We start from the raw sequence: 18,989 nt of genomic DNA on the forward strand, positions 1-18,989 counted from the left end.
TGACTACAATTTCATTTAAATACCTCAGAGGAGGAGCTGTCTTGTCTTTACTTGGCTGCCTTGGGTGGTGTGCTTGAAGATGGTTTGCTGTGAATTGGTCAGAACTCATGACCATAAAACTATTCTTGACTATTTCAAATCTTATGCCAAGGTGATTGATTCAGGTGTTTGGTATGTGATAAAGTGAACTGATTTAAACTCAGAAATACTCCTGGCTTTATTTTGTGCCGTGGATCCTCATCTGATAAGGGGGATGAAGCAGCTAATTTTTCACATACATGTTTTGGTTCCATGTTTTCTTACTTAATGAGGCACGTAGTACTAGGAGAAATTACTTTCGAGTAGCAGGTCTTGTTGAAGCAATGTGTGGTTACTAAATATAGCCAAAAGTAGAATCACAGAATGCTGGTTAAAGATTCTTGGAGCCCTATCCACTTTTCTAATGATTTAGGAGAAAAAACAATATTTGACTATATGGTAAAAAACCAAATTCTAACAAGTTACCACAAAATTGATTTAAATGAAATTATAGCTCATCTAATTTTGATGCTTCCTTGCTTCAGTGTTTGACATCATCCATTTAATATTCTTAAAATAGATTATTTAAAGCCTAAGTTCCTGTTACTTACATTGCACTTCTACCAGCCTGAGCTACAGGCAACAGTGATGTCTAACTTTGTTTATGAGTGGAGCTTTGAGTGCAGGGGCCTCGATGCTCTTAAATATACTATTATATATTATCAGAAATACTTAAGTATATTATGCATATGTGGCACAAATGTAAGGATAAAGTGGCTTATGTTTTGCTGCTTTGGAATGGAGGAGGAAGGGCATTTGGGGTTTCAGGGACATTGACAGCTGCAGCAAAACATTGCATTATTTTGCCCAGATGTTCTTTAAACCAAGTAAAGTATTGTGGTTACAGTACAGGTTTTTCCTTATTTGACTTTTTCTAATAGATGCCTGTGTATGTGTTTATGTATATAAATTCACTTCTTCAATAGGTTTTGTTAACAGACTCCCTTTTCCACTCAGCTCTCTTAGAAGTTCTGTTCATGGTATTTAGTAGTGTCTAAAACTGTAATGAAAAGAAATCCTTGCTTTTCTGTCTTTTCTGAACTGTAATGCTGTCCAGAGTAGTGATGTTTTATTTAACAACAGCTGGTTTTAAATTTGATTTCTATGAAGTGCATTAAAGTGTTTTATAATACATACATAATAAAACTCTTACCTGTTGAGATCTAAATGGAAGTCCATAAAGTCCTTGCTGATACTACAGAAAAAAAAAATGGATTTTAGAATGAGGAGAATTTTCTCACTGTTCCTATAACACTAAAAAAATACTAAGAATGCATATTTTGTGACTTGGTATTCAATTTAATGTGAAAATTTAACTTGTGTGATTTGCTTGTAATTATTTCCAGGCAATTTTCTTAAAATGGCCATGTAAGGGGAAGGGTCTGTAATGATCAATGGCTTCATAGAACTATGCAAAGTGAATAAAAGGCAACATGAATGTAACCATCTTGTTAAAAAAGTATTGCCCCACTGTAATTGTTTTTTTACTTCTGTGATTTCTAACTCGGTGCTTCTTACCTCTTAGAAAATGAGAAGAAGTGTAAGCAGATCCTTCAGAAAGCTGTAGAGTGCTCAGCTGTTCCCCTGGAATTGTTGGAAACTGCTCTGCAAAACTTACAGTTGAAAAAAAAGCAGTTACTTTCAGATGAGGAGAAGGAGAACTTGGCAGGTAATTGCATTTTCTTAAAATACTGGTTATTTATGTGTTATTCTAGGTTGGAAAAAAAAATCACTGGTGTTTGTCTCTTCTAGATACAGACTCAGTTGCTATTGCCCAATAAACAGATTTGTCTATATTGTGAATCTTATTTCTTCAATGCTTTTTTTTAATCTTCAATGCAGTGACAGTTTGCAGGAGCCATGGGATGGTCAATCCTGTAATTCTGCAGAGGGTATTCCTCTGACTGTCATCAGGCATTTGCAGTTTTGTAGTAGAAACTTACAGCTAAGTGTGAAGTAAGAGCTACTCTTGGTAGAGAAGAATTTGGACTGAAACATCTAGATTAAGCTACACATATAGAGGTTGCTTGGAGGTGTATCTTGTGACAGACTGGGGAAGTTTTGACAGTCATTTCTGTTAAGTCAGGTCTAGGAAAAATCCATTTCAACTTTATTTAGGACAAAACCCATATGTTGATCAGTACAAAACTGATGTTCTTGGCTGTATCATAAATCCTAAGTGATCCTTATTGCTGGGTATATAACTTCAAAAAGGGAAACACAGTTATTTTCTTGAAGTTTTTGAGAGGTAAATTTGTTTGGAGTGAAATTGAGAAAAAAATAGTTTGACTTCAGCTTTGAAGTGTGTGTAGCTAATGCTTTCAAGAGATATCAAACACTTCCATATTTTCACATTGTGTAAGGACAGAATTAATGTAAAATAGGTCTGATTTAATTTCCTTAGGGATTTATCTTCAGGACTGGTTTTGAAATTTGCCTGACACCTATTGTGTCAACCTTGGACTGAAACACTAGTGGAGGTGAACCCTTTTAATAGAATTCAGCTATGGCATTCATTTTTAATAAACTATTTTCAGTCTTATTTTGTTTGTCATTAATTGGATACAGACATCTTAAGTACCACTGCTGATGTACTGTGCCACAGGAGAATATACTGAGGAATGCCAATATCCTTCATGGATTGTACAGTTTCTCACTGACATTGCTGACTTGCTGCTGCACAGTTAAGGGAATACCTGTGAGAATGCATGGTAAAACCTGCCTACCAGTTAGGAAGCACCAGTTGGGGCAAGAGTAGGCTCATTTAGTTTTTCATATATATGGGTTTGTAATTAGATATGTGAAAAATGCTAACTATTAATTCAGTTATTCAAAGATTAAAGTTTAAAAGGTCAGTAACACCAGACTTGAAATATCTCAGACTCTGGGATAAAGCCATTTGACATACGAGGTGCAATCAAACACATTTAATTGGGAAAAGGTAGTTTAGTATTTAAGACACGTAGATCACAGAACCATTTTAGAATCATTTTGGGTGGAAGAGAGCCTTAGGTCATGGGGTCCAACTGTGGTCAGGTGTATCGTGACAGCCAGGCTGTCTTGGTCTGTGAAGCAGTTAAAATATTGTAGATCACCAGCTGGATGTGAGAGTCCAGTGGCCAGCTTGGAGGTAAAAAAAACAACTCTGGGGAAAAAAGAGTGTGGGATGCATTTGTGAGATGCTGATGGTCCTGGGTTGGTGATAAAACTACATTGTACATTGAGGCACTTGTATTTGTTTTATAGTTTTCTCTATTGGTATAACTAGTTTATAAAACATTAAGTACTAAAAATTGACAATACTACACTGTTCATCTACCACAAGTCTGACTTCTGCCTGAAAGTAGAAGAGGGGTATGGGAGAATTCACATGTCAAGTAAAATCCATTTTAATGAACTGATACAAATTTTAAAATGTTAAGATAAGGGCTATATAAAAAAGTCCTTAAATTATGACTTCTTGGAAGGCTGTGGATAGCCATGCATCTTGCTGGGTCAAACAGGTAATTCCATATATTGGTGGGCCACAAGGCCTATGTGATATAGAAGATCATATTATATAATATCTTAGTTAGAATCTTTGAATGGTTTGGGTTGGAAGGAACATTGAAGATTGTGTAGTTCCAACTTCCTGCTATGGGGCAAGAACACCTTCCACTAGACCAAGTTGCTTAAAGCACCATTCAACCTGGCTTTGAACATGTCCTGTTGCCTTTGATTTTTTTTTTTTCTTTTTTAAATATGTTCTTTGGTGTCTCTTAAAAAAAAATAATCTTGTAGCATTGAAGAGATCTTAATCAAAATAACCAGATATTAATTTAAATTTTTAAAAAGGGTGTGTCAGGAAAATAGCTGAGTTCAAGACATTATCTGAAGGTGCTTAAAATATTGTTCCCTAAATGAAGAATTAAACTGTGTTGTAACATGGATGTGTGTTCATTTAGGTATTGATATATTTTCAAAAGTATATTCTGAGGTTTTGTGGTTTCTTTGTCTCTGAGAAATGACCTTCCCTTCACCTGTAGGGAAAAATAATGTAGATGACAATGTTGTTCTGAACTGTGTGTGGGTTTGAGGTTTTAGAATGATTTTTCAAATAACCTGATTTCTGATTGTGTTTACCATAAGGTAGATCTGAAATAGACTCTTTCACAAAATTTAAGTTTATTTCATTTTAAGATAATTGTACAACTTCATGAAACTTCTGCTAAATATTCAATAATCAAGCAAGATAATTCTCTTTTGGATTAGGATGAGGGGCTGGTGAGTGGGCTGTTTGCTATTGCCTGCCTTAATACTCCCTGATCACAGTTTATAGGCCAATTTCAAATGTGCTATCAATGAAATCAGCTGGTTTAATGTAACCCAATTAACTGCTTAGAATAATTTAATTGAATTTGTCTGATATGGTCTGAATGATTCTAACTATTTTCTGTACAGTATCAAGTACACAGGAGTCTGGACTTCAGAATATAGATGGAAATCACAGGAGCTTAGAAAAGAATGATTCCAGTGAAAATTCTTCCACTGTTACCAGACCTTTATTTAGGTAATGTCTTAATTTCTTGTTTCATGTCTTAGAACATTTCAACCAAAACCAAACACATACACTGCAGTGTTGTGTGGGTTTTTTTTGTGGATTTTTTCATTTGAGTTTGCTTTTTCTTTTAGGGAAGAGAAGTCACAGGAGCTGGGTGCTCTAGTTAATTACCACAATCCATTGAGACCACTAAACAAATCTAACCAGGTAAAACATGTAACATTTTCTTTAAAATCTTAAACTCTATTCCACTTTACACACCTGATAACTTTGAATTTGCTCTAAGATTTGCCCATTTGGGAGGATTCCTGTTGCCCTAGTATCTGATGATGATGATGACATGGAGGATTCAGATGTCCCACTCACAGCCAGTGTTACAAAGAGGTATGGTTATTGGATTTACCTACAGCACAACAGAGTTTGATACCCCCTTTCAATGGTGCTTTTACTGGATAGTGGAAATGTCAGATGTTAATGTGAAATTTGACCTGAAGGATAGACACAAATAGTCGTCATAGTTGGAACAGGTACTGCAGTAACCTACTTCTGATCTTACTGTGCAGATTCTTTGTATGAAAGAAAGCATATAAAGATGAAGAGAAAGCATGTTCTAGCTAATCTGTAAGCTCAAAAAAAAAAACCAATCCTCTGGAAATTCAAATGGAAGTAAATTTAGTTCTAAATATCTGTTTACATAGTCCCGTTTTTAAAAAAAGAGTTAAGGCAGTCTTATAACTTTCAAAATAGTTTTAAATCCTTGTTTTATAGGGCTTCTTGATATTGTTTCTCACTTTGCTGTCTGAGTGGACCTGCTTTTTTCCATATTTGAAACTTGTAGCCAAAAGTCTTCACTACTCTTAAGTAGTGTGTGACTGCTATAAAAGTAGTCACAACTACTTTTTTCATCTCATTCACAAAAAAGGCCATTGCCACAGTGTTGGTATGTGTTGTAATTAAGAATGTTACTTCAACAGGCAAATGTCCAGCTCCAAACAAACAGCCTTTGTTACACCTTTTCCACCATCAGAGCCCAAACCTTGTGGGCGTGATTCGTACAACCTGGGAGATTTGCAGGTAACTTTAATGTTTTTAAATACATAAAAGGAACTAACTTTTTTAATAATATCATAGGATAGTTAATAATACCTTTTTCAATTCAAGAGAGAAGTAATGTAGGGTTTTCCTTTAAGTAATCATTTGTGAATAGAAACATTCATTGTGTCTTTTAAACATGAAAATTGTTATGCATAATAGGGCATTAAAAAGAGCTTATTAATTATTTATTTTATTATTTTATTTATTATTTATTATTTATTATTTATTAATTTGTTATTTATGAGGAGGGGGTAAACAGATTTCAACTTGACTGCAGCTCTTTCAGCTGTAGTTGTGAATTTTACTATCAAGAAGTACCCTATTTAGTTAAGTCCATTCAACTAAGTTAAAGTGCTCTATGGAGCCATAAACTACAGATTTTGATAGAGATTTGTTTTCATCAAAACAAAGTCTTACATTACTATGTCTTAGATTTTCATGTCCCATGTCCTCATCCCCTAAAAGAAAATTGCAGAATAGGAAGCATTTAGATCTTTATTAAAGAAGTTCAGAATGTTGATGTATTTAAAAATAGCATCAGTAATACATGTCTAACATGCACGGTTCCCTGAGGCATATTTGCATTGCAGTGCACCTGCCATTTAATTACCTTAAGGAAATGTCTTTTGTATACTAGTCTTGAATTTTCCTTTGCTTTTTTAAGATGCTTTTTATGTTCTGTAGTCCTTACAAGAAAAAACAGCTTTACAGTTGCAGATGTTGGATGAGGGCAGCTCAGAAACAGCTACCAATTCAACTGTAACTCTCAAAACCAAAGTGCATGCAAGTCTTGTGACAAAAGGAGAAGGTAACTATTAATGTCATCTGAATAGTTTAAAATAGAATAAGCATTGAAAATATGCTGTTCTGTATTATTTTTTCAAAAAGCAGAAGTTACTGTATTAACATACTTTTGGGTAATGATTCTTAGAGTTCTTTTAAAAAACGCCAGTTTTAGTGTAATTCAGAAATAAATACTTCACTGGATATTGGGTTATCAATACATGGATTTTGACTGTGTGAAGTAGCTAGAAATGGCATGATATTACATTCTGTTTGTCTTTCTGGAAAATGTTGCAACCAACTTGGTTTTATAGCAAGGATTTCAGAGCTAGCAAAATCTAGGAGTTTGCTACTAATTATTTACCAGCTTCATGGAACATGGAATACATGTAGTAACCTCCTATGGTTACTTGCTACTTCAGTGTTTCATCACTGGAAAGAAAGTAACCAAAGCTAGTTCCCTAAGTGGTTTTCTCATCCCGCTGAAAAATATTTGGTGAAAATGTCTAATATTGCAAGAGTTGGATTTAGGATTGTGTAAGTACATGTGTATTGTAGGAAAGAAATATTTTGCTTGGAAGATGCTTTTTCAGCTTCAGTGTCCCCTCAGCCCCCAGTGAAATTTTCCCTCTGACTTGCACTGGGAACAGTTTGTGTTTCAGGTCATACTTTCCCTGTTTGTGCTTCATTCACATTTCCAGGTGAGGTGCTGGTAGTTTAGTCCTTCAACAGCTGAATTGCTCTAAGCTGCTTAGCATGGAAGTACTGCTTTCTAGTAATTTGAAAAGAAAACTTTTCAAGCTTGTGAATGAATACTCAAGCTGTGCTGTTAGCAGCTTGCACTGCCACATCACACGATTTCACTCTTGTACTACCTGTGCAAAAGGAACCAGAAGACAGTGCCAAGTCCTTTCAGGCTTCTGCCTTCAGTCATTACATTGGGTTATAGCTTGCCTATTGTCACAGACAAGAGACCTCTAATTTGGAATATGGTAATAAGCTTATCTTCAGTACTTTATAAAACTGCTCGATATTATGGGAAGTTGTAGTATAATTTATGAATGTACTCTTCATGAATTTTGTGTGTTGATGAAGGAAACAGTTGCACCTTTGTTACTGATACAGTATTATCCTAAGATTTTGAAGAAAGTTACCATTTTACTACTCTGAATTGAATATTGAGCCTGAGGACGTCATTAATGTCCTTTAAATCCTAATTCCAGTAAATCATCTGTGTTTTTTTAGTCTGATGTAGAAAATGAGGTAAAATTATTCAAGAAACTTTTCAAGTGTTGAATATTGAATCGTTTTATAAACTATGGTGTTTGATTATTTTATTTTTTTTTTGTCCCCAGAAGATAAAGTTCAGCATCTGGAGCTGAATATACCAGAGCCTAGGAGTCTGGAAAATCAACAGCAACGATCTAGTTTTGGTGAAAGTTATAGAAAGCACTTGGAACAGATTAAACTAAGCTGTGGTAGTGCCAGGGGAAACAAAACAACTCGAGAAGTGTCACAGAAAAGCTGCTATGGAGAGGTAAAATAACAAAAATATGTACTATGTGTGTGCTGCTAGCAGCAGCCTTCTCACATTGAAGAAACTATTTCTGTGTTCTTAATTGCAGCTCCTTGTGTGATAAAATATCTTGCTTTGCCCTTTGTAGGGAAAACAAAGGAACCTTGAACAGTCTGGTCATCCTGTTTCAAGACAATTATCACCACTAGATGCTGTTTCTAAGATAGGTGGCCCATCACACATTTATGGAACACCAAGCACCACATCTAAGGATTATATGGCCTGGTAAGCCTACTAAAAGATGGTAGTTGATCTCTGGAAAGGCTTAAGCAGGTTTTTACAGTGTTTCTTAAATATTTTTCTATTTACATAGCAAATGTTCCAAATGCTTCTGTAAAGTACCTTTTGAGATTCAGGTTGTATTTAGGAACCTTTTCCTTTTTGGGCAGCTTTTCAGCTTATAAATGTTTGCCATCAACTCAATAAGCCCTTAGTAGAGCATTTACCTTTTTCACTGATCCCTGCTACGTGACACTTTCTTTTGGATGACTTTTATGTGGTTGACAGGCTTTTTAGATTGATAACTATATATCAGTTTATTTCCCATGATGCAGGTGTCTGAGGTTTTTTAAAAGCACTTGAAGAAATCCAGAGGCTTGCAGAATTAAGTACTTATATTAGGAAATTATAGTATTTGTTTATCCATGTTACCTTAAATTAGGCATAAACCCTGCCTGTGTTGGCAGATCTTTCTAATTATATGATTACTTATTGTTTTCATAAGTCTCTAGGATGAATCATGTAGGTCAAGGTTGTATGCTGAGTAAGCTCTGTTCCTGTTGGTAGGACTTCTGTCTCTATAGCTGTAGAATTTAGAATATATGTAGGGCATGAACCACATAATTTCACAAAGGAACCTGATAATAGTCCTTGATTAAATTTTCTTTACTTAATTTGTATGTTTGTATGTACGTGGTAAATAAGCAGAATTGCTGATTGTTTCATTATTCAAAGAAAACCATGTTTGGGCTGGTTTTGTCCTTTTTTTTTTTTTTTTTCCCTTCTGATTTTACTCTACCAAATAAATTCTAGTTTTATACATTATTTTCCAGTTCTGGTCTTGGCATTAGCCTCCGTAAATACTAAGGGTATTTAGTAGTGGGGAAAAATAAAGAAATAAAACTAATATAACTCGATGGTAGACACATCAGGAGAACAAATTAAAAAAAAGGAGTTTTTGCAATCTTTAGTTTTCTTAAATCCATGATCTTTCTGCTCATACACAGTGTAGTTAAAGCTCTCAAGGCAATACTGAGGGTTTTTGAAGTCTGTCTGTGAATATGCTTACTTCAAAAAATAGGTAATCTAAGAAGTTTTTTAATAAATAATGAGCTGGAGAGGAGTACCTGTCTCAAATTCTCTTACAGCTCTTCTAGCTTTATAGTTCTTTCACTTTTCAGTTGCTGCAAAGTGCCAGCTATTGTCTGAAGATAGCAAAATTATGTTTCTAAAAGTATTTGCTAAGTGTGTTATAGTTTCGGTGTATTTCTAAAAGGACTTCTAAATGAAGATGTTGAGGTGATCTTAATAATGATAATTATTGAATGAAGTAGAGGCTTGGGTTTTTGCTAGTCAATAGGGTTTAACTTTCAAGAAACACTGAAGATTTCAACTTTGTTAAAATTTTCTTAAGAAAATACAACTAATGCAGATATTGTTCATATTTTTGTTAGTTTCAGTACACCAGTCGTAAAGGACAAGTTTCTACCAGGATGTCAAATTTCTACTCCCTACAGCCAGTTCCCTTATTATTTACCACATACTCCAGCAACTCCATTTCAAAATCAAGTTGGCTTGCAGGTAATAATTTTCTGTCATTTTTTCAGTGCATATTTTCATTGGGTACTACTTTAGGTAATAAATTTGTGTATATATATATATATATATTTTTAATCTGAAGTTACTGTTCATCTGCCTGGATGAACAGTAGTACTGGATGACTAATGGAAAGTAGTGTATTATTCCCAAAATAACTTTCATGTGTATGTCTGAATTTAGATGACATAAGTCAGGTGTTGAAAAATCAGTTCAATTTTGTCAAAATGCTGGAGCCTTAATGTCTGCAACCTAAACCTTTTCGATCCTACATAAAGACAGAGGAAAAAACTAGAGCCTCTATTTTTATTCTGCTGTGCTTTTACAGTGCTACTACCCACTACAATACCATACCAATCAAGAGAAGCAGTGTGTTGAAAACCATCAGTTTGAGGGAGGTAGAAGGTTGCGTTTCTCCTCCATTTTTGTTAGATGTCACAAATTCTGATACATTTGTTGTTGCCTGACATAATGTAACAATGGGTTACCTTAGATATGTTGTGCATTCAGGTGGGAACCCTTCCTAATTGTAGATAAAACTGGGGTATAGGTTTAAGCTTTCTACCAGAGGATAAGTATTAATAAATTAAATCAAACTTGATGCCTTTCTATGACTTGGTGTAGCAGATATGGGCAATGCAGGCTCTTTCAACTTCACACTACTGCATCTTTTAGCTAGTAATTAGCTTCAAATAAAATGGTAGATTATTTCATTTCAGCTCTTAAATTGCATGCTGGGACTAAAAGTCTCTTGGATAATGTAGTTTCTGACGTTCTATGTGAAGAGAGAGATGTCTCTAATGATCTGGGAAGCCTTATTAAAGAACATGCTTTCCTTGATTTCCAGTATGAAGAGCATTGGCACCTTTTATAAGAGTTGAATGAATCATGTGCCAAATGATAATCAGTATGTGGGGATTGAACTTCAAATTTAAGTTTCTTTACTGCTTCTAAACAACTTGTCTTGCTTTTTCTGAAGAAGATAAACTTAAAGCATTTTAACTTAATAAAAAGTAGAGCTCTCTCAAGCTCTGTTGCATGTACCAATATTTATTTCTTAACCTTTTCTGTGTGTACACAGGTTCCAGCTCCTATACCTTCGCATGAATGCCTTGCTATCAATGGAAGAGTTTATACAGTGTTAAAGCAAATAGGTAGTGGAGGCTCAAGTAAGGTAAGGTGCTCCTTCATCCTTTTAGACAGTCACTCATTTGCACAGTAGTAGTTCCATTGTAAATACACATTGAAATCATCTAATGAGTACCTAGTGTTAACATGTACATACGATTGCCCCAAGGAATCTAGAACTTTCCTGGTTTAGTGCTATGCTTAACTTTTTGCTCTTGAAGGTAATTTCTAGGGTAAATATTAAAATTCCTGGTAAAATCAGCTCTTCTGTTATTGTGTACATCCTAATGTGACAGGCTGTTGTTAGAGCAGTTTTGGGAAATGGGTAACTTGTAAAGTTGATTGAGAGCCTGAAGGAGGCAGACCATCTTTTAACTACTTCTGTAACTTGTGTGAGATGTAGACTTGTAGCCATGTCTGAAGTGGTAAATGAGCTGCTTTTTGCATGGAATTGTGGGGTCACAAGAGCTTGGGAAACAATATTGGCAAAATCTCTTGGATTTGCTATAGTTCCTTACTTTTTAACACCATAAGTAGTTTAGCTGAATGTTGTGGCTAATGAATGTCAAAGGCCTTACAGAAGTCCAGATAGCTGACTTCTTTACCTCTTTCTTTGTCTACTGATGTAGTCCCTCACAGAAGGCCACTGGGTTGGTCAGACAGACTTGCAAGTGATGAAGCAGTGCTGGCTCTCTCAAATCACCTCCCTGTTCTCCATGTGTTTCAGCATAGCTTCTAGGAGGATGTGTCCTAAGACTGGCTATAATTAATTACTTACAGGTCTTTCTCTTTGTGAATCCGTGTTGTGTCTGATCATTGCATTTTAGTAGTAACAGTTTATGTGTAATTTTTACAGGAACTGAGGTTAGGCTAATAAGTCTGTTTCCTGGGTCTTCCCTCACATCCTTCTTGTCAACTGGGCTAATATTAGCCAGCTTCCAGTGAGCAGGGAACTCCAGGAGGAGGAGTTCCCTGTGTTGCCAGTGCATGGCTGTAGAATGAGAGGATGGCAGGGACCTCTGTGTTTCACTTTCTCATAGCCTGCAAACAAGGCCAAAATAGAGCATGTTACTCATGTGGTTTCGAGTTTAAATATTTTCAAGGATGCAGATTTCACAGCCTATCTGGACAAGCAGTTTTCCTGTTAGACTATATGACAGTGAAAAAATCAAAATATCTGATTGTAATTTTCCTTGTTTTAGCTATGTCTGTTGTATCTCATACTTTGATTCAAGAGGAGTCTGCCATATCTTCCTTTTAAACAGCAGAAGACAGCAATAGGATTTCTTGCACCCTTCTAATCTTAAGACTAAATGAGGCTTTTTTTCTCTCAATCTCTTCTAATATGTCATGTGATCTAGCCTCCAAATGATTTTGGCGTGAAAAAATTAATGTGCGAGGGCAGATCAAACCTGTATCTCTGGGAGTGTTATTTCATAATCTTTATCTTAGGAACACTGTAGACTCATGATGTATTACACCTGGTGAAATATAATGTGGCACCAAGATAATTTCTGATAGAGGGCTGTTTCTTTTGTAATTGATGTCTTCTTTCTTGATTTTTTTTTTTTTATGCTGACTTGTATGAATTTCTTCCTTTTGAAAAGGTAGACTTCTTTGGTATTCTGGCTGAGTTGAGAAGGACCATAGTAAATCACAATTAGGGATAAATGAAGTTGTTAATATAATGATACTGTTTTGCAGGTGTTTCAAGTACTCAATGACAAGAAGCAGCTGTATGCTGTCAAATATGTGAATCTAGAGGAAGCTGATCAACAAACTGTTGAGAGCTATAAGAATGAAATTGCTCATTTGAGTAAACTGCAGCAACATAGTGATAAGATCATCCGCCTTTATGGCTAGTGAGTAAATACTAACTTTATTTAATCAATGTTTCCTCTATAAAAAATATTTCCTTCACTTTTAACATAATGTTTTATTTTTAGTGAAATCACTGATCAACATATTTACATGGTAATGGAGTGTGGAAATATTGATCTCAATAGCTGGCTTAAAAAGAAAAAAAAGATGGATCCATTGGAACGGAAGAGCTATTGGAAAAATATGCTGGAAGCTGTTCACACAATCCATGAACACGGTATTCTTAAATAATTCTGGGTATTTGTATAGGTTATTTGGCAGATAATACAGTTTAATTTTGGAGCTTGTATTGTTTTTAGTGTTGGTGTAATCTTTATGATCTTCAAAGATGGGTATTTACTGTATTTAAAAAAAGCAGTGGAGCAAAAAACCAAGGTAAATCTTGATCCAGGGACAGACTTAACTAACTCAAGAAAGATCTCACAAATATCACTGTTTATGTAATGCTATGTTTTCTTTCAACAGCCAGAATATATTTTCACATTTTTGACATTGAATACTTCCAATTCTACTTGCTCTCTGTTAGACTCAAATTTTAATCACTCCTCTCAAAAATAGCTTTGACATTAATGACAGATCAGCCATCTTTACTTTAGGAAAAACTGGAAACACTTTGTCAGAGCTTTTCAGGCCTTCCTCTCCTCCTTACCTATTTAATTAAAGTGTATGCATCTAAATTCTATTAGAGGGCAGACTTGGATCTTTTCCTATATAATAATGAAGACTAATACATATAGCAGAAAGCATCACCTGTTTTTAGGACTAGAACATTCAATAATATAGCAAACAGCAAAACCTACTGAATTCAGTACATACATACATGTGATATTTTGAGAAAAAGACTTTGAATTCTGTAAAATATCAAGATAAATTGGTTGATTATGTAGAGAGTAACCAAAATTCATGTTAAATTGTGCAAGTAGAGGGTTGTGAGAAGTCAGTTGTGTATACTCCCCAGTGAATGATACCTTTAATCAGACTAAGCAATATAATTATTTTATTTTAACCACCTGCTTGACTAATTAAAGAGAACTACAGGCATAGACAGGCCACTGAATTGCTCCAGAGCAGCAATTCAGTGTGGCCATGTGCACACAGAGCTGGAAGGTCTGTCACAAACTGAGACAAACTGTGAAGCTCAAATTGCTTGGAGCTGTTCTGTAGTAGCTACAGATTTGAATAAGTAGTAATTCTAACTGTCGACTCATGCAAGTCTTAACTATTTAGGAAGAAATGGAAGCACTTTTATGAAATCTGCAGAGACTCTGATAAAGCCAGTCTGCACCTTCTCTCTGTGCAAGGGTTATGGGAATTGAGTAATGCTAAACCTTATGGTAGTAATTTGGATTTACTTTAAACTCTTTTACAGGCATTATTCACAGTGATCTGAAACCAGCAAACTTTCTGATAGTTGATGGAATGTTAAAACTGATTGACTTTGGCATTGCAAACCAAATGCAGCCAGATGTGACCAGTATCATCAAAGATTCTCAGGTGAAATACTTTTGGAAAATTCATGTTCATTTTTCTGTGAAGTGCTATAGTACCTGCTGATAATTTTGATTGTAATAACCTCAATTACTATTGAAATTTTATGCTGAATATTTTTAGATGTGTATATAAATATTAATATAAATTGATTTTTACATATTTTTAAGGAACAGAATGGCCTTCAACCTTAATGCAAATAAATTTTTGAGATGCTTTTCTGTATTTTGGGGCAGAAATCTAAGCTTTTATTAGGTGAATTAAATTTAATGGCTGCTTTACTTAAAATAATACTTTTTCATTTTTATGGCTAGGCTGGCACAATGAACTATATGCCACCTGAAGCAATAGAAGATAGATCTTCCTATGGAGAAAATGGCAAGCCTCGTTCTAAGGTAGTATCATCTTTCTCCTCCTATTCCCTTTGTGCTAAGAAGGAAGTAATTCAATCATGTATCTTCAGATTTGTTTTTTCCAAAATCTTCCACTGAAACTTGAACATAAGAAAACTTACTGTGCCATGATGATGGTGTTAAGAGTTGGAAGGTTAAGCCTAATCTCCCTAACTACCTAAAAGCATTTAGCAGATGGTGTTTAGAAAAATGTAAGTGCTCAATTAATGAGTAAAACTGAAAGTAAAACAGAGGCATAGGCTTGGGCATTTTTGGGCCACCTGTATGAGTTCAGTGTATCCTATTAATTTTTCTATGCTACAGAGTATTATGTGTTGTAGAAATGTTTATAACATCACCAGGGCAATGGAATGTGAATGATGAGTACTGAAGGAAAGCATTTTCACACTGGCAGTCAAACTTCAGCTGAGGGGTACATGGTTTGGTGGAAAAGTATTTTAAATCCATATGTACATGAAGAGTAGCTTTTTAATAGTTGAATGGAAGTATTATTATGTAATTAAATAGTATCTTGTCTTTCTAAATATAAAATATTTAATTCTCTAAGTGGATTTCTTTTTAAGGATTAAATTTTTTTTTTACCTGGCTTTGTACTTTTAAATTACATCTGCATCCAAAGTGCAGATTTCTTCAGCTCATCTAAGCAAAAATCTACCCACTGTGCTGGTAGTCAGGTTCTTTGTATGCATCTTCCTCCACTTCTCCCCCACTCTGTGCTTCTCTTAAAGTGCTTCAGCTTCAACAGGAGAAGTAGAAAGTTGTCCTATAAGGAATAGCCTGGGTGTCATGGATCTGAATCCTTTTAAACACAGGGGAATTGAATTGTGGTTTTCCACTTTGGAGACATAGCTGTGATCTCACCATTTCCTGGATTTAAATAATGCAGTATGCTTTTACTTGTAATTATTTTTAAATCTGAAATGAGAATCCTGCAATTCAACTTGTTAAGGACTAACTTTAGTTTTAAGTTAGTTCTTCAAGTAAGTTGATTTTCAAAAAATAGTTAATAAGAATAGTTTTCTTATGGAATATCAGTGGAGGAAGCTACATTACTGTTGTAGTAGATAATGGCATGCTGCCTTGGTTTTATGTAATAGTTACAAAGATCTCTTATACTATGAAAACTGTACAATTGCATAGTAAGTTGACTCAAGGGCCAGTTTCTTAAGTGTAGAGTAATCTTCACATTTTCTTCTTTAATATTAGATAAGTCCCAAAAGCGATGTGTGGTCACTGGGCTGCATTTTGTACTGTATGACATATGGAAGGACTCCGTTTCAACATATAACAAATCACATCAATAAAATGCATGCTATTGTTGATCCAAGTTATGAAATAGGGTTCCCAGATATTGCTGAGAAGGATCTTCAAGATGTGCTGAAGGTAACTGCTTCTTTTGATTTAAATAATGGTAGTTTATTTAAAGCTTATTTTCTAAAGCTGAATGAGCTGTGGTTGAGAGACGTTTTCCACAAATAGATGCTCACTGCTACTTGCAGTAATAGGCCTTATTCCAAAAGAAGAATGAAACTAGAGCTACTTCATGTAGTTTCCATATCAAAGTCTCTTTTCAGCTCAATACCAGTTAAGTAAATACTGAAAGCAGTCTGACTTAAGTCCTTTGGTTCAACATCCAAAGTAAATACTGTTAATTCCTAGGACAATTCATAATTTATAGGCAAAACATTCTTCCTTTTTTTTCATTTGCAGCGCTGTTTAATAAGAAATCCTAAAGAGAGAATTTCTGTTTCGGAGTTGCTGGTACATCCCTATGTTCAAATTCAAAGTCACTGTCAAACAGGTACATTTATTTTAAAATACTTTTTTTTTTTAAATAGTATTTGTAACTGTATTTTAAAAAACGCTTTACTCTTAGATGTACTAGGAGCTTGTTGACATGGCTCAGTTTTGTTTGGGGCCTATGTCTGCTTCAGAAAAGACTTCAGTATTTTGATTCTTAAACCTCTTACAAACTGTTCTGGCAATTTTTACACTGATAATGTGTACAATTTCAGCATAACTATAAATTAACTGCAGGTGTCCCAAGTGCAAAAGGAACAACAGAGGAAATGAAACGTATCCTTGGCCAGCTTGTTGGCTTGAATTCTCCCAATTCTATCTCTAGAGCTGCAAGGGTAAGTAAATTTTCTTTTTTATTTTGTATAGTAGTACATGGTCATTCAGACAAAGATTGTAATGTTTGGTAGTGAAAGCTGAAACAATGCATATATGAAATCTTTATCATAGCTGGGAAAACATTGCATATCTTAGTGCTTTTATTTGCAAAGATGCAGAATCTCTCTAGATTCTTCTGAATTGGAAGGGTTGAAAATGATGCCAGTAATCTTGACTTTTTATATTTTCTTTTCCACCTCCCAGTAGATCTGCTTTGCTTTTAAGCTTCCCCCTATGTTGTGGGAGTCTTCTAATTTAAGAACCCTCACAATGGAGAAATTATCTAAATTGATCTGTTAAGTATACTCATTTTTGGACTGCAACTGTTCCTGCTTCCTGGAAGTGGCTGAACTGTTAATACAATGCTATGTGTTAATTAGTTTGTGTGTGTTGTAGTATTGCAGCCTCTTTTTATTGCCTAAAAGAGAAGCTTGATAAATCTTCAACTCTGTTCTTTCTACCTGTGTCTCAGAAGGAGCAATGGTGGTAAAGTATGCATAAGACCTTGAGAAGGCAAAGCTGCTTTCATGGGTTGGAAAGTAAAATCAGTGTATATTAAATCTAAAGGAGTTCATGCTTTACTTCTAGTTGCACTTGTTCTGTTTTAGATATGATGGTGAACAAGTAGTTATTCTTCTAACAAAATGGTGGTGTGGCTGTTTGTGGGCATTTGAGTATTTCATGTTAAGCTTGCATGCCCCAAGTACACAAGCAACTCTCTCCTTCCATGCTGGTGTTTCCATAGTGGACATATTTAATAAAGTAAACTTGATTTTAGATCTTGATTTTTTTAGATCTCTGCAGCTCATTTATTCTCTCCTGACTTGTGAAGCACTATAACTGCCCACACTACTCAGCCAGCATAGGTATTTTCTTCTGGGCACTGCTCTGCATTACAGCTGCTACAACTAAGCTGTCTCAAGTGTTTTTATTTTGTAATTTTACAAGAAAAATTTTGGTATGGAATATTCAGTTGACAATGTTTGTTATGTAGTTTGAATCCATGTGCAGTTCAACTGTGTTGACCTGAATAACCTGTGTGTTTTACTTTCAGACTTTATATGAACAGTGCAACAGTGGCAAAGCTCTTGATGTATCAGCATTTGCAAAACCTGGGAGTCAAACATGGACAACAAAATGATGTACTACTGTTCAAGAGGCAACAGATGTCTGGTCTGTTCAAAGACTATTTTGTGCTGCTAGCTTTTAAAAGGACACTCAGCATAAAGTTTGCATTTTTATATGTTTTTTGTTCTTCTAATAATACCTGCAGGTCATTAAAAAGAATTTAATTGAATGTTTTTTACTGTGGGCTCTTCTACTTCTTGCATGCTACTTGGGTTGAGCAACAACAATGGCTACTTGGTGATTATGGTCATTTTTACTTACAAAGCACTACAGTGGCTGGAGTACAAAAACTTGTATGAGAAGCTTTTAATATGAGATCTTATGAGTAGCTAATATAAAAAGGGTCCCAAAAAATGCCAATTGATGTTTGTGAAAAACATGAAATGTCTTTTGAAAAACCTCCTCATGCACAAGCAGAGTGTTATGCTGTTCTGTTCTTTGCTAACAAGTACCTCATGTCCAGTTTTGACTATAACCAAGGAAATGAACACTCTATATCAAGCACTAGTTACAATATTGGTAGATGCATGTAAATGTCACCAGTTTTTGAGCTGTTCCTGTGGTTATGATGGAATCATCAGTCCTGTTCTGAACTTATATGAATAAAATGGCTCTTGTATTAAAAGTAGTATTATAAGTGTAGTCTGCTTTTCAAATTTCAAAGCAGTAGAAAAGCCTTCAGGATTCACAATGGTAATTAATAAATCAGTAATTTGAATTTTTAAAAGCTAAAATACACAGAATGTTAAGAGAAATGGCTTTTACATGATTGTTACTGGATTGGTCAGGTTTTAACTGAATTACATTTCTGGTGCAAGTGTATGCTGATACCTGCCCTCTCTTGTTTTGGGTTAGCTGTGATTCTCCACATTACAGAGACAGTGATCAG

The 18,989-nt window shown here is 34.9% G+C and overlaps 1 protein-coding gene across 1 annotated transcript in view; it reads left to right on the top strand.

Annotated features, from left to right (window-relative positions):
- TTK (TTK protein kinase) overlaps window positions 1-18,731 on the top strand; it is a 28,327-nt gene extending 9,596 nt beyond the window's left edge. The window contains exons 6-23 of the mRNA XM_079297553.1: window positions 1,604-1,747; window positions 4,519-4,627; window positions 4,750-4,825; window positions 4,905-5,002; window positions 5,593-5,692; window positions 6,398-6,521; window positions 7,852-8,033; window positions 8,161-8,297; window positions 9,746-9,872; window positions 10,969-11,061; window positions 12,720-12,877; window positions 12,962-13,113; window positions 14,266-14,390; window positions 14,699-14,779; window positions 16,004-16,180; window positions 16,508-16,598; window positions 16,835-16,932; window positions 18,027-18,731. Coding sequence (XP_079153679.1) covers window positions 1,604-1,747; window positions 4,519-4,627; window positions 4,750-4,825; window positions 4,905-5,002; window positions 5,593-5,692; window positions 6,398-6,521; window positions 7,852-8,033; window positions 8,161-8,297; window positions 9,746-9,872; window positions 10,969-11,061; window positions 12,720-12,877; window positions 12,962-13,113; window positions 14,266-14,390; window positions 14,699-14,779; window positions 16,004-16,180; window positions 16,508-16,598; window positions 16,835-16,932; window positions 18,027-18,113 — 2,159 coding nt within the window. The 3' untranslated portion in view covers window positions 18,114-18,731. The remainder of the gene's footprint in view (window positions 1-1,603; window positions 1,748-4,518; window positions 4,628-4,749; window positions 4,826-4,904; window positions 5,003-5,592; window positions 5,693-6,397; window positions 6,522-7,851; window positions 8,034-8,160; window positions 8,298-9,745; window positions 9,873-10,968; window positions 11,062-12,719; window positions 12,878-12,961; window positions 13,114-14,265; window positions 14,391-14,698; window positions 14,780-16,003; window positions 16,181-16,507; window positions 16,599-16,834; window positions 16,933-18,026) is intronic.
- The last annotated feature ends 258 nt before the right edge of the window (window positions 18,732-18,989 follow it).

Source organism: Erithacus rubecula, assembly GCF_903797595.1.
Source record: "Erithacus rubecula genome assembly, chromosome: 2".
Classification (NCBI taxonomy): Eukaryota; Metazoa; Chordata; class Aves; order Passeriformes; family Muscicapidae; genus Erithacus; species Erithacus rubecula.